The sequence below is a fragment of the Gekko japonicus genome, unplaced genomic scaffold (genome assembly GCF_001447785.1).
Source record: "Gekko japonicus isolate JY-2015 unplaced genomic scaffold, Gekko_japonicus_V1.1 scaffold764, whole genome shotgun sequence".
In the NCBI taxonomy this organism is placed as follows: Eukaryota; Metazoa; Chordata; class Lepidosauria; order Squamata; family Gekkonidae; genus Gekko; species Gekko japonicus.
The window spans coordinates 418695-434227 of record NW_015165853.1 but is presented as its reverse complement, the minus strand read 5'-3'; the positions used below and the strand labels follow the sequence as shown (position 1 = coordinate 434227).

At 42.5% G+C, this 15533-nt stretch overlaps 1 protein-coding gene across 1 annotated transcript in view; it reads left to right on the top strand.

Moving 5' to 3' along the window:
• Positions 1-15533, top strand: part of CA10 (carbonic anhydrase X) — a 567105-nt gene that overhangs the window by 257179 nt on the left and 294393 nt on the right. Inside the window, exon 3 of the mRNA XM_015411124.1 lies at positions 9260-9402. Within this exon, the coding sequence (XP_015266610.1) occupies positions 9260-9402 (143 nt within the window). The remainder of the gene's footprint in view (positions 1-9259; positions 9403-15533) is intronic.

Below are 15533 nucleotides of genomic sequence, written 5' to 3'. Positions count from 1 at the left end.
GCAGCTGGATAAAGCAGCAATGCATTGACAGTGCTTAGGTGGTAGAATGGACAGTACAATATCAGACTTTGGGGAGATATTACAGGTTCCAAAGTTCCTCTGTATGAATTATGCTGAGAAAATTAGCATAAAATTCAAAGGATTTGACTAGACCAGGGGTGTCAAACATAAGGCCCGAGGGCCAGAACCGGCCTGTCCAGGACCCTTATGTGGTCCACAAGCAACTAGTGCAAGGAGACTTCTCAGGGGCAGTGGGCAGAGCCACTCCAATTGTGGCTTCAGCATGGTGGAACAACGTCGTCTGCAGGAGTCAAGCAGCATGGGAGCAGCTGCCCTGTTCTGTGCATAATGTATTAAAAGGAACTATGTTATCTGTTATGCCATGTACCCTGAATGCACCATAAATAGGGTAAGAAGTCTTTGTGATGTCTAAATCCTTGAGGGCCTGAAAAGGCCTTCTTTAACTTCTTTTCCAGATCTGGTAAATTTCCAGTCATTCAGAGATGGTAGGGTGAATCCTACTCCTATCCTCCCACTCCATTGCACAAAATTTGAAGCATTTCGCCAGCCTGAGGAGTCTTCCTCCAACTTAAGTGGAAGAGCCACTTAAGTTAGAGGAAGTCTCCTTAGACTGGAGGAAGACTACTTGGAGGATGGTTGGATTCGCCTCAGTGGAGATAGTCTGAACGAACTGGAAAGGGTGCAAGATGCTTGGATCCTGTGGGTCCTGCCTGCTGTCAGTTACAGCCCAGAGGTTTAATGTTAGAAAGTCTAGCAGAGAACACAATGGACAGGAAGCTGCTCATAACTGGGACAAATTTTTGTACTTTAATCACACTATCTGGAACTCAGCATTCTTGAAAGATCTTACTTTCTCTCTTCACTTTGCCCTCTTTGTTGCATTAACAGGAATTATATATATATTCTTTGTTTTGGAGGAAAGACCATACAAAATGACAAATTCAGTGTTCTTTAATCTTACTACCAAATGCATTTCTCCAGTGCTTGAAGAGAGACTGAAATACTAAAGGCCTGTTTCACTCACCGCTTTGATGTTGCACATCCCATTTTCAGCTGTTGGTACTAATGTGTTTTACATTAGCATTGTACCACACCAAAGGGCTTACCTCTGTCACCCACACATTGAAGTGCACTGAATGAAATTTTCTAATTTAAATAAAGTGGTCTTGATTCCACTAAAATTGGTTGTAACTGTCTTTTTGAAACCAGTGGAATACCTTAGCTGTGCCTAACTTCAGTTATGACTTAGGGCTGATCTACATGTGCAGCAGAATGAGGGTTGCTGACTGTGGACTGGGAAATGCCTGGAGGTTTGGGGGTGGAGCCTGGGGAGGTCTCGGTTTGGGCTGGGGGAACCTCAGTGGGTGTAATGCCATACAATCTACTCTCCAAAGCATCAGTTTTCTCCAAGGGGAATGATCTCTGTCATCTCTGCCATACAATCTACTCTCCAAAGCATCCGTTTTCTCCAAGGGGAATGATCTCTGTCATCTGAAGGTCAGGCCCCACCTGGAGGGTGGCAACGTTAGGTAGTTGCAAGGCAACAGAGTGCTGAGATGGTAGAATAGATTGTGCCACTTCAGACTGAAGGGAAGGGGTTACAGTTTTAAAAGTTCTAGATGAGGAATTTTGGGATCTTGCACAGCACTGGGATGGAACTTTTATTCATTCATTTTTTTAAAAAATGTCTGTGCTTCCTCTCCAGGAAACCTGTTAGAGGTAGCTTCTCCTAGATATGGGAATTTTTAAAAAGCAGGGAGGTTCACATGTGGAAGCATTAAGCAAGTGAACCCCCTCAGATTTCTACCTCCTCCTCCTGCTTCATTTATAGCCCAGGCTTTTAGCTGGGTTGGAGCCTGTGTGTATAATGCACCCACACTAAGCAACTCATGGTCTATAAAGGATCCTCTGTGTGTGTGCTTGTGTGTGATCGAGAGAGACGTACAGAGTATGAAATTTTAGACAGTATACACAGATCTAGTTCAGGTTTTACAAGTCTTTTTTCATGTAAAATACCAACATTGGCCCAGATTGTAGCCCCGGGGGGGGGGGGGGGGGACCAAGGATGACCAAGTGTGTTTATAGACATAACTAGGAAATGCTTTAAAATCAGTGATTCAGTGTTAATGTTGCAGTTAAAAATACCTTTATCTGTTGAGCAATTTTCTGGTCCCCAGTTACAGCAAATAGGACTTTACTGGGCTCCCAATTAAATGGTAAGTCTTCCTGCTGTCCACCTAGAGTGCCAGCTCCAACATGGGAATTTCCTGGAGTTTGAGGGGCAGTGCCTGGGGAAGATGGCGCTGGGGAGAGGGGATAGCTCAACAGGGCTGTGGTCGCTTAGAATCTGCCCACTGGAGTTTCCATTTCTTCTGGGACAGTTTGTTACTCTGGTCTGGAGATCATTTTTAACTCCAGGCCCCACCTTGAGGTTGGTAACCCTATTTCTACCCAGTCTTCTTCATGTTCAGAGAGAGAGAAAAAAGAGGCAAAGCAAACACCATTTGCTGTGAAGCAGTGGAAGAGGAAAGAGGGAATACCTTTTCCAGTCAGGCACCTAGTTTTGTTGTTTTTGGTTTATGTGGTCTTCTAAAAAGGAATGAAGCCCTTCATTGATAATGCTAACCATGAGCTACCATTACGCACACAAGTGCAAAAAAATGCAGCTTGGCTACTTGTGCTATGGTAACCAAAGATCCTCTTTTTTAATGAAAGAACAAGAATAAGGACTGCAGTTGTTTTATAAATTTATATGTACTGTAGTACTCTGCTGAAATGGAAATTTCAGGCTTCTCTTCCTGTGCCGCCGCCGCCAGCAGCCACATTTCCTATTGGTAAGTGCTTTCTCTGTGCATGCGCAGGGAAGGCTCTTTTACTTTTTAAGGGATTTAAATATCCCCCGTATACTCTTTTCAACTTTTCAGATTTTTCTTTGCCCCCTAGGTGCGCCCGATGTACGGATTTAGATATCCACACACAGGGGGCGCCTTGGCTATCTCCCTTATAAATAAAAGCCGAATGATGGTGGCACTTCTCTAGAACATTCCACACGCTCCAAAATCAGTTCGCTCTCTGATCTGTCATTCAGAGGGTCTCCCTATCCACTGGGTGCTTTGCCTGAGTCCTGCCTCCAACATTCTAAACGTTTTGCTGTTCCTCTCCCCCCCATAGCCAGTCAGAACACAGAGGTTATTTGCATATGCAGCCTCATTGGCCTCTGCCTCGGAACACAGAGGTCGTTTGCATATGCGACTTGATTGGCTTTTGCCTCTAACATTCTAAACAGTTTTGCTGTTCTGAGGTAAAATGTGTCCGATCTTCAGGTGAGGGCTGGAGATCACTCAGAATTACAACTGCTTTCCAGATGGCAGAGATCAGTTCCCCTGGAGAAAATGGTGGGCCCTGTATCCTTATATGCTGCTGAGGTAGCCCCCATATGGCAGCCAATGTGACGTAGCAGTCAGGGCTTCAGAGCACGGTAGAGGCTGCAGGTGTGTGGGGGGTGGAAAGCTGAAGAGTGAGGGGAAATAAAGGTAGGTTGATGGTTGGCTGGGAAGGAGATAGGGTTGCCAACTCCAGGTGGGAAATTCCTGGAGAGGTGAGGGATGGAGCCTGGAGAGGGTGAGGTTTCAGGAGGCGTGGGACCTCGGACAGGTACAAAGCCATAGACTCCACCCTCCAAACCAACTATTCCCTTCTGGGGAACCATCATTGCCAATCTCCAGGTGAGGGCTGGAGATCACTCAAAATTATAACTGTTCTTTAGGTAGCAGAGATCAGTTCCTCTGGAGAAAATGGTGGACTCAGTGTCATTATACCCTGCTGAGGTCGCCACAGCAAATTGACACTGAGTGTCCAAGGCCGGGGCACCTGCCCAGAGCCTCTTTCTTTCCACAACGGGCCTTTTTCCTAGTCACTAAATTAAGTGTGAGCTGATCACTAACGCGTCTATGAACCCAGTACATTTCATGAATAAACTTTGTTCTTGCTCACTTAAAGATTCGTGTTCCTGTCAGTTTACCTCATCCTTCAGATATCAATCCAGACTTGGGCGAGTTTATACCCAGGCCTAAATTCTATCCCCTCAGACGTTTTTTAAAAATGCTGGGGACCTGGTTGAAGGGGTGTGTGTGGAGATTGTGGCAGTAAGCTTGGGCAGTCCCTCTCAGCCTAACCTACCTTACTGGTTAGTATAAGGATAAAACAGAGATAGAGAGAGCAATGTATCTGAGTTCTAGGAAGGAAGGACAGGATGAAAAAATGATAAATCATTATTTTCAAAAAGTTTCATCTTATGGAGAATATTATTCTCAATGTCATGTCACAGTTTATGATGGCTGCTCTTTTATGAAATGGCATTGGCTGTATTTCCATCTACAGGGCAGTGGCAGGCAGTGTTTCCTCTAAGCTGAGTTAGTGTGAGCTAGCTCACAGTTTTTTAGCCTCCAGCTAATACATTTTTCTCTTAGCTCAGAAAGGATGGCTCCAGAGCCAACTAATTTATGCAGTAGCCAAATCACTTGCTCACAACTTTAATGCTAGTAGCTCACAAAGTAGAATTTTTGCTCACAAGACTCCACAGCTGAAAAGTACTGAGACTTACTAGTGATTTCACCTCTCATACTTTATTTCCACTGTAGAACAAGACAAAGTTACCGGCTCGCAGGCTGGTTTATAAAGGCACACAGCCCATACCCCAAACACACCCCTACACCAGTGATAGGTTATTTACAGTGGCCGAGAGTTCCATAGGCCCTCAGCCAGGAGCCTAGCCCACCGATTGGTGCGGGCTAGGATCCGCTTGGACCGTTGTTCCTGTAAGCAAAGCTTGGTTACTTCTCATGACCGCATGGAGACCAAGCCTCGCATGCGGTCGGAGCGGGATACATTACAACAACTTAGAGAGAGCATTGGTGGCAGGTACAGAATAAAAGTAGAAATATCATGGGATGTGTGTGTGTATGTGTGTCAAAAGTAGTGGATTTTGTGTTACATCTGTAACTGTGTAAGAGTATATTTTTGTGCAGAGATAAGAACGAAGAGAATATGTGGCCAAGAGATGTGGGACTCTAGAATATTTTGAGCACAAAGGCCATAACTTAACCTTATAATGCATGGTTTTGCCTCACCCTAGAGTCTTGAGGAATTTTTTCCCTCTTTCCTTCTGTCAGTAGCAGGGAAATCAGCAATTCAAGCAACATCTTGCATTTGAAAAATGTAGTAATCATCTTTACTGCCAGATGGCAGAACACAGCACATTTATTTATTTAAGAGCACTTATATCCCGCCTGTTTTTTGCTGAACAAATCAGCCAGCAAGGTAGCTAACACTATAAATCAATAGAACAATAAAATCTATCAATGCAACAAAATATAGCACCAAAAATTCCCCGAACACAATCACACTGGCAACAGTAAGTTAAATATGCTTAAAATAATCCTAAAATAGCTGCCAAAATCAATTAATAAAAATATTTATAATGTTCCACCAATAAAGCAGCACCCAAATTAGCAGATGAAAGTCATTAAATAATGAAGATGGAATACAATCTAAGCAAATACAGTATAAATCCATAAAAGTTTAAGAATAAAGCCATCCGGAACAGTTTTCAGAAACTGCCAGGAGCGATGAGTGCATGATGAATTTCCTGGGGCAGGGAGTTCAGGGAGGCCATGTTGGAAATGTGACAGTCCCATCTCACCTCCCTCACTGAAGGTACAAAACTGGCTCGAGATGATGCTCTTGAGTCCTAGGCAGATTGATATAGGGGGAGGCAGTCCTTTGAGGCCCCAATCCCTTAATCCAGGGGTCCCAACCTTTTTGACTTGAGAACATATTTGGAATTCTAGTACAGCACGATGGCGCAGCCACAAAATGGCTGCCACAGGAGGTGGAGGCAGCCGCAAAATTGCTTCTGCAGCTTACCTTCAATCACACAGTGAAGATCCTTGTGCTGTGGTGGCAGCTGCTTCCATTGCAACATTTTTTAAAATCTGCACAGCCAATCAAATCCCTGATAGCCAGTCAGAAGCCTAGCTGGCCAAAAGCCCACCTGGCCCCGCCCACTTTCTAAGAACACTTGGTTGGTAACAGGAAATGTGTCAGCAGGCACCCACATTGTTTACCCCTGCCTTAGTCATTTAAGTCTAGCACTTTTAATTGGGCCTAGAAACAAATTGGCAACCAGTGCAGCTGACAGAGCACAAGAATGTACTGGTTGCTGATTACCAATCATACATACATACATAAACCTTTATTGGCATAACACAGCAACAAGAGGGGCAGTGAAACAGTTAGAAAAATAAATACACAAATTAATAGGTCATGGCAAATTACACCAAGCTGCCCCAACAAAAGGTCATTTAGAAGCTTCTCGTAAATAATATACTCAGTTAAAATATAACAGTTCTAAAGAACACAGGGGGGTTAAGACTTGTACGCCCTTACCCTAAGCTTCCAGACATAGGCTAAGAATTCGGCAACAGACAAAGTAAGTGCCGAGAATTTATCAGACAATAAAATTTTAAGAACTTTGTCAATCGGATTCCTTGTGGTAGGTAAATGGGGGATTACCAATCAAGATTTTTGCTGTCTCATTTTAGACCAGCTGAAGCTTCTGAATCCTCTTCAAAGGCAGCCGCTCATAGAATGCATTGAATAATTTGGTGTAATTGTTCCAAGGCATGTGTGGCTGTGGTCAGATCAGACTGTCCCAGGAACAGAGGGAGTTGGTTAAATAGTTTAAGGTAAAAAGGTAAAGGTTCCCTTGCTCGAAAGCCAGTCGAATCCGTCTCTAGGGTTGCGGTGCTCATCTCCGTTTCAAAGCCGAAGAGCCAGTGCTGTCCGAAGATGTTTCCGTGGTCATGTGGCCGGCATGACTAAACACTGAGGCGCACGGAACGCTGTTACCTTCCCACTGAAGTGGTACCTATTTATCTACTTGCAATTTCTTGCTTTCGAACTGCTAGGTTGGCAGGAGCTGGAACTAGAGACAGGAGCTCACTCCGTCATACGGCACCCCTGGGTCTCGAACTTCTGAACTACTGACCTTCCACAGCCTGCAGTTCAGTGTCTTAACCACTTGAGCCACCGCAGCTCCTTTAGTTTAAGCTAGTGGTAAAAAAGTGCATATATGTAAGGTGGACTGTATCTGCTGTTGGGACACTGCTTTCTGGAGGACTTTGTTGAATAATCAAATTTAGCTACCTGCTCCAGAGAGCTTGGGGCAGTATACATAGTTCTCCATTTTATCTGCCTAATAACTAAGGACACCACGCTGATATCCAGGCTCTTTGCCTGGCAAGGAGGAAATGGCAGAAGTAAAAACTGGAAGTGACATAGTAGATTCTCTAACATTTACAAATTTTGTAAGTGTTAGACCATCTGAAGACACCACTTCTGGCTTTTACCAGCAGTGACATCAGCACTCCAGGCCCTGCCCTCCAGTTTCTCCCAGTGGTTGCCACTTTCATCCAGGTAACTCTATAGATCTGGCCTTCTTTATACAGTCAGGGCAGAGACCAACATAATTAATAAAATATCAATATAAATAACATGTGAAACTTACAAGATAACTACTGTAATTGAGAATTGTTCAGGTGAAGGCGGTGGAAGTTGAATGTGGACATTATACATGCAATTTTTTTAAAAAATGCATAGTATTCCACCAAGTTGGATAATAAAAATACATTTTCAAATGGGCTTCAGGGTACTTTTAAACAGGTGTGGAGAAAAAGAGAGGCTATGAGGTTATGATGTGCCTTAAGGGGGGGGGGGGGCAAGTATTTAGTGCCAGTAACACATCCACGTCTGTTATATCTCTGTTGCTTCAGCAAGCACAGTAACAATTTCTGTGCTCAACTACTGCATCTCTCATTGAGGAGACTGGGAAGTCAGTACAAGGGAAAGGAAGTGAAGCTGGAAATTAAATTTTCAGGTATTATCTGTGCAAGCAGAAGAACTGAACGGATGGATTTATCTGTGGGAGATGTGTTTCATAGCACACAACTTCTTGAAATAGAAGCATCAGCACAATCTCCACTCCCTTTACCCCCTCATTTGAAGGCCCTCTTTGGATTTAATGTTGAGTGATCATTTTCTTTCAGACTAGTTTGGCCAAAAGCATTCTAGATTTATTGTGCTTATCCTAAAAACTTTTCTTTTGAAATAAATATATGTATTATGGTATTTTGTGACAGTAGCATTGGCTTAACACCCATGGTGGTAGTCATAAGCAGAAATGCAGATGTTTGCAAACCTATATTATTGACATTCATCATAGTATACCCAGTCATTTATTGTTGTAAATTATTATGGCTGTAGTTTGCAGAACAGCCTGTAAACCACCACCACATGTGCAGAGGCCTCTGGGTTACTGTAGCAACAGCTGTCAGAGTAAATAACTATAGGCATCCATGGAGAGCTTCCTTCTGGTTCTCAGTGCCACTCCTGCAACTCCAGTGAGCAGTACTAGCACTTAGAATACCGGGAGGGTACTCTCAATGGATGTCTGTACTTCCTGGTTCTGATTGCTGCTACAGTCACCCAGGGGTTTCTGAATTTATGGTAACTATATGAACCAGACTATCAGTATCCCTTTCTTTGATTTTTAACTGAGTCATATTAAATACTTTATTTAAATAAAATATTAAAGATGTGCCTTACTTTTTTACTGTTTACACGTTTTTAAAAAAAACAAAAACAGCACTGTACAGTACTATCTTTGAGCCAGACCAAATGTGATGGCAGCCGCAGGTGCATCCTATGGCCACTGACACCATTATAGAAGCAGTTTTAGTTCTTTAAAAATTACTTTGAGGCCCTGATCCAGAACATTCAATTGGTGGTCACAGGAAGGACTCGTGCCTGCCATGACATTTAGTTTGACCCTTTCTCTAGAGGAAATCATATTCTGTTAAGTTACATTGCATTACCCCAAAGCTCTTCTTGATTAAAGTTTCAGGCCATAGTCTCTGTGGTGATTACATGCATCCTGGAAAATGGAAGACTGGACATAATTCCTGGAATATTCATGCAAGCAAATAGCTATGGATCTAATGCAACCTTTAAAGGGAATCTGTATTGTTATTCTTTCTTTACATTAAATGGTCTTTTGTGTCCTCCGAAACTGTCTACATGACCTACAATAAAAGTGGACAGGTTGCTTGGTGTCTCTCTCCCCCCCCCCCTTCCCACATATCCTTCTTGAAATATTTTCTTCTTTCTCTTTTGATTGCAGTTCCTTCCTTTTGGGGCTTGGTGAATTCAGCCTGGAATCTTTGCTCTGTTGGGAAACGGCAATCACCTGTCAATATAGAAACCAGCCATATGATTTTCGACCCTTTCCTTACCCCTCTCCGCATAAACACAGGGGGAAGAAAGGTAAGATGCCTGGAATGGCTTTGGTTTTCAAAATAAGTTAACACACACTGAACATGAGGTCCTTTCCATGGTTCCGTTAACATCAGCAGGATCTTAGGCTCACAGGCAAATTCTACCCTTTCCCTTAGCAAAAGCAAACATGCACTGCCATAAATAAGCTCTTAATCACATGCCGTGATATGCCTTATGTATTACTCCTAGCAGATCCGGATTGTTCTTAATCATTCTGTGTTTTCCAAGGAATGGTCAGATCTGTATGCTTTGTGAAGTTGTAACAGCATGAGCTAGTAAAAGAGTACCTTGTTCCCTGCATTTTTCCTAAGCCTTCAGATGTTTAATGAGCTAAGAACAGGACTCAACTAAAATATTTCTCATCCTCAAAACTGGACCTGTTCCTAGATGCAAAGCTACCCCCCTCCCTAGGGTAAAGCTTTGGGGTAGGGTAGGCTGCAAACAGGGATGACACATTTGTCCATTGTATGCAGTGAACCATGTGGCTATATTGCCCACGCAACTGGGTGACACTTCCTTTCTTTGTGGGATGATGTTGAGAGGGTAGGTAGTGCAGCATGGAAGGAGAGATAACATAGCTGTGGTTTCCTAGGGACAAGTTGACTCTTGCCGTACCTACACTGTGCTACTGTGGTCTCATTGTCCATCCTTGCAGTACTGTATGGAAAGAGTGGGAACATATCCCTGGACTGACCAGGTAACTTATCAAACAAATTGTGGCTTCATATTATTGTTTAGCCAAGCTGACCAAACTATTTCACTCACAGAGTGTCTAGGATCATTCATTAAGGGAGAAGATAACATGGTGCCGAATAAGAAGCAAGGAGTATGGGGAACACTGTGGCTGCAATTTTTTAAAAAATTGTCTTTTCAATCAAGAAGTTTTTTGTGAGTGATTATTTGTTACAGCCATATATACTAACAAGTTAGTATGAGTTCTCATGCGTATGTATTACAAGTTATCACAACTTGCATGTGTGAAATGACCACTGCAGTTTCAGCAAACACTATAAGCAGACGTCTTACATCACCTTTACATTGCAGTGGAGGACGTTCACGTGCTCAGTATGACTGCAAGTCATTGAAAGTGTAGACCCTGAGTGAAGAGCATATATATGTGAATTCCTTCCAGACAATCAGTGCTGTGTATTTTATTATGTTGGTACAGAGATAAGACTTTTTATTTATGATGTTTTGAAATGGGATTCAACTTTACTGCAGCTAGATAGCTACAGGCACTTGCCTAACTAATAAAAAGACGATCAGAATTAACATATGTCCTTTGGAAGAAGATGTCCTTTGGAAGACCAGCATTTGCAAAATGGGGACCATTGAATCCTGGAGACTGGGGGTTGATTTGAAAGTAGAACAAAGGCCCCCATCCCACTAAAGTAAGTTAAGTAGCAATGCTATTCCAAGCAGTTACACTCTTCTAAACCCATTTGAGCAAGAGTCTTCAATTGAATTCACACAAAGGAGTTTGGCTTAGGTGTACAAAGGAGTGGGCATCACATGATCTGAGTAAAAAAAAAAGGGATATGAAATCCTTGACCAGGTATTATGAAGTAAACACAGGCAGAAGAGATAGAAGCCTTGCTTGTTCGTTTGTTCTGTTGCATAACTATGCTTTTGAAATGAAAATAGAACATAAAGCATTAGCTTGTTGCTTATACACAATACACTGATTTCCCTTAGGGCCAGTTAAGTGTTTAAGGCATCCATTGCTAAGATTGCACCTTTTCAAATCTCCATAGAGACAGTCTCCAGATGAAGGTTCCCTTCCTCCCGACAATTTAGTGCTAAGCCTCCAAGTCTGAAGTAGGAGAGGTAACATGCAAATGGATCCTATTGTCGATAAGCCTAAAGTTTGGATTGCACCCTACAAGGAGGGCTTCACTTGAAATTTGGTCAGAGACTTTGAGCCCTGAAACAGGACTTATATTTTGTACTTGCCATGAAGTCAGTGGGCTTAGAAGGGTATAACCCTGTTTAGCTTCCCCCCCTCCTTTTGGCTATAATTTTTTCTTTTGGGGGGAGGCACAATTTATTATTTAAATGTACATATCAGCATCTTAAGTGAGTCACAGAGACATGGATTTCCAGGGGACATCAAGGATGCTCCCCATGATTATTGTAGTTTTGGAGTGCCTCTGCATAGCTTCAGTCATCTAAGACACGGGGGATAGTCAGAGAACCAGAAGTTCTCTTTAAAATTTAATACCTGCCATGGAAAAAAAAAATAATCTGCTTACTGTGTCTCATGTTTGATTGTTTATTAAATGTTGTAAATATTTTAAATATGCCTTTCTAGAGCTTATTAATTTTGTTATGAATAATGTATAATACATATTTGAGCCTGAGGAGGAAAATGATTACCTGTCTTTTCATATGAACACCCAAGATACCTTTAAAACAGAGAACAATACAATTAAAACACAGTGAATTCAAAATATTAAAAGCCAGCAACAAAGAGAAGCTGCCAAAATTCCCTGTGTCAGAAGATGCTCACCAGAGTTCCTTGGTTGGGAGTCATTATGGTTCAACCAGTTTGCAAATGGTTTGTTGTAATTCATAGTGTAAACATGATGCCAGAGAGCTATGAACTATACTGATAATGCATACCTCTTGGAGAATCATTCTTTCAGCTTTGTGTCTTGTATCATTATTACCTGATATAGCAGTAGAGATATAAGATATACATAGAAACATTTTAATTTCCTAAGTACTTGGCACCATTAGGTTTTTAAACATTGGTAGCCTCTTTGGTAGATTTTGGGGTGGAGGGGCTAAAAGGCATGATAACATTAAAACAAATCAAGGATCTATCCTCTGTTTTGGACTCAGCACCCTACCCCCACTTATAACTCTCTGATTCAAGTTGATTCCCTGTTTTGTAGGCTCCAAAGCACTTGATAAATTGCTTCTGCAGTCCTGGGCAGGAAGTAAAGTCTGGAGGTTTACTGCATTCCTGTGTTGGCTGCCATGCATAACTGATGCATTGGGGTGAGGGGGTTATCAAGTGGTAGAGCATCTGCTTTGCATGTGGAAGCTCCCAGGTTCAGTCCTTGTACTACCGGCAGTTAAAAGGATCAGGCCATAGGTGATGTGAGAGACCTCTCCCTGAGACCCTGGAGAGTGCTGCCAGTCACAACAGACAACATTGACCTTGATAGACCAATGAGCTGACTCAATATAAGGCAGCTTCATGTGTTTGTGTGTCCTACATTTAGCTTTCCTGAATTTCTTTACTGGATTTGATCCATTTCTTAGGACTGAATGAACCCAGTGGCACTCCCCCCGCTCCTTATGTTACCACTGACAAAATAAACAATTTAATACATATTTTGAGATGTGGTTATATACATATATCTCAATGCAGTGCCCAAATGCCCAGAAGCTTGTAGGCTGTACAACCTGAAGAACAGCAAGATATCTGAGAGGCCTGTATTTCCTCCCTCTCTTCTCTTCTGTCCTGAAGAAGGTCCTACAAGCAAAAGCTAGAGATGCAGTGTGGTATAGTGGTTGGGAGACCCAGAATTTGAAGAGAAGGCCAGCGAAATGGGCTACATATCCACAGGTGATGGGTTGGATCCAGACTAAATTTTCCACAAAGGGAAGTGGAGAAACGCTTCCCACTGATTCCCCCTTCCCAGAGCAGACCACCCATGTCGTTCTTCAGGATTCCCTGTCTTCCAGGAGCAGCATGTGTGGAGATTAGTAGGCTGCAGTGGGAGAGAGGGGAGCAGGAATGTTCCCTTCTGTCGATCAGAAATTTAGCCCAGATCCAGCCAAGTCAGACAACAACAGAACACAGGTTGATTCACTCATCTCTGTATGTGACCTGAACAACAATTTCTGGACTTTGGATACTTATTTCCATAAGAGCTGTACTGGAATGAGTCTTTAACATAGCAATATGAACAAAGAAGGGAGCAGAAAGAGTATTTTTCCCCTTACAAGCATTTCTGGGTGATGTCATAAAATCATTCCTCTGTTATTTACTCTGTGCTTTCATTTTATTACAAAGAGGCTCTCCAGCTCCAGAAGACACTGTGTCACTGGTGCACCTAATTGGATTCCAAGATCTGAAATATCAGCCTGAGATGCTTAATGAGTTTACATGCAGATGAATTCCCCCAGAAGGAATGCAGTTATGGAAGAAAATCCACATGTTGCAATTTTCTCATAATAATGCTGCCTTTGTCTTCTGATTAGATGCGTTTTAGAAAATTCAACAAGCCCATTTACAGATAAACTTTCCTTTCTAATAAGAAATTCAGACTCATTAATTTACACCACACGTTTCTCCAGTCTTTGCAAACAAGTAAAAAATAATCACTTTATTCAGATTCACTTGATGCTCATAACAAAACAAACTAAAAAGCATTTCTCAAGAGAGAAGTACAGGCCAGTGACAATCAGGCAACACATATTCCAGAACCTTATCCACAGAAGGAAATGCCCAAAATGCCATTTTAAAAAATTATAAAAAATATTGTTGATATATTCTTTTAGCTTTATGGAGTAAAGATTACATCAAGGAAAAATGGATACTTGAGTTAGACCCTAGCGTTCTGTGAGTAGGTATTGGATGTTTGATTTGCCCTAGGAGGTTCAGGTGCCAACTCCTTGCTCAGGAATGATGTCTCTATGTTTAGGCACTGAAACAAGGCATGGCTGCTGAATTGCCTGCTTCATTTATTCTTTGGTTCTCTTGCCTATCAGCATCCTTCATATTCCTTTTACACGACTCTTAAAGTTACCGGAGGTCTGACTTTCTCTGCATTCACCCTAATTCATGTGTGTCATTCATTTGATCACTGTGACTCTTCAGTGCACATGCAACATATAGATATACTGTGAAACAAACCCATAGCAAACAGAGTAGTCTGCAACAAGTGAAGCAAATATTAGTGCAAAGGGAAAGGTGAGGGGGTTGTGGCTGCGTGGTAAAATGCATGCTTTGCATACAGAAGACCCCAGTTGTAATCCCTGGCAGGTCTAGTTAAAAGGGTAGTAGGTTTTGGGGAAGGCCTTTCTTTACTAAACAGTCATGGCTCGGTGATAAAGTATGAGTTTAGTTTTTAGCAGGGACTGTGGGTCCAGAGATAGGGTGCATCAGGGCTCTAGTCGGGGGGGAGCTCTCAGGTACGGAGCTCCGGAAGAGAACCTCTAGGGGGCGGGGCGGTCACGTGGTGAAGCCCCGCCCCCTTCTTTACCCCGCCCTCTGCTTCGATCCTCATTCCGTTTGGGAATGAGGATGAAGCAGGAGGGTAAGTAGCCGGGCCTTCTGACACACTTCCGGTGATGTCAGGGGGTGTGGCCTTCTGTCACTTCGGGTGATGTCAGGGGGCGTGGCATATGCAAATAAGTTATGCTAATGAGTTATGCTAATGAGCTCCGGCAGCTCTTTTTCTACAACAAGACCCCTGGGGTGCATGATTTGCATGCAGAAACTGCTATGTTCACTCTCCAGCACAATATTTCTGATGGAAGGATCTCAAGTAGCAGATGTTGAGGAAGCCCTTTCTTTGTCTGAGAGATCCTGGAGATCCACTGACAGCCAGAGTAGACAGTAGCAATGCTCCCTCTAAGCTGTGGAGCCTTGTGAGCAAAAATTCTACTTTGTGAGCTATGGACATTAAAGTTCTGAGCAAGTGATTTGGCTACTGCATAAATTAGTTTGCTCTTGAACCATCCTTCCAGAACTAAGAGAAAAATGTGTTAGCCAGAGGCTAAAAACTGTGAGCTAGCTCACACAAACTTAGCTTAGAGGGAACATTGGACAGTAGTTAGATGGACCAATATTTGAGCATGGCTTAGGACCACTTATATCAAGACAGTCTAACATTTCATTGTTATCCCAAGGCCAATAGAGGTGTGTCCTGTTTTCACCCCAGGTATCAAATGATTCCCAAAGCCATTTTTAGATATTCTGCAGCAATCCATAGTTTTTGAACTGATTTCTGCATATAGTGTTTAATCTCAAAAGAATTCCAGTATGCTGGTTATACCTTAATATAGGTTCTCTTTAAAGAAAACAAGAACACAGTTTGTTAACACAAATAACAATCCATTTGCACATTCAGTGCTTGAATTTTCTACTGTGTGTAATGGGG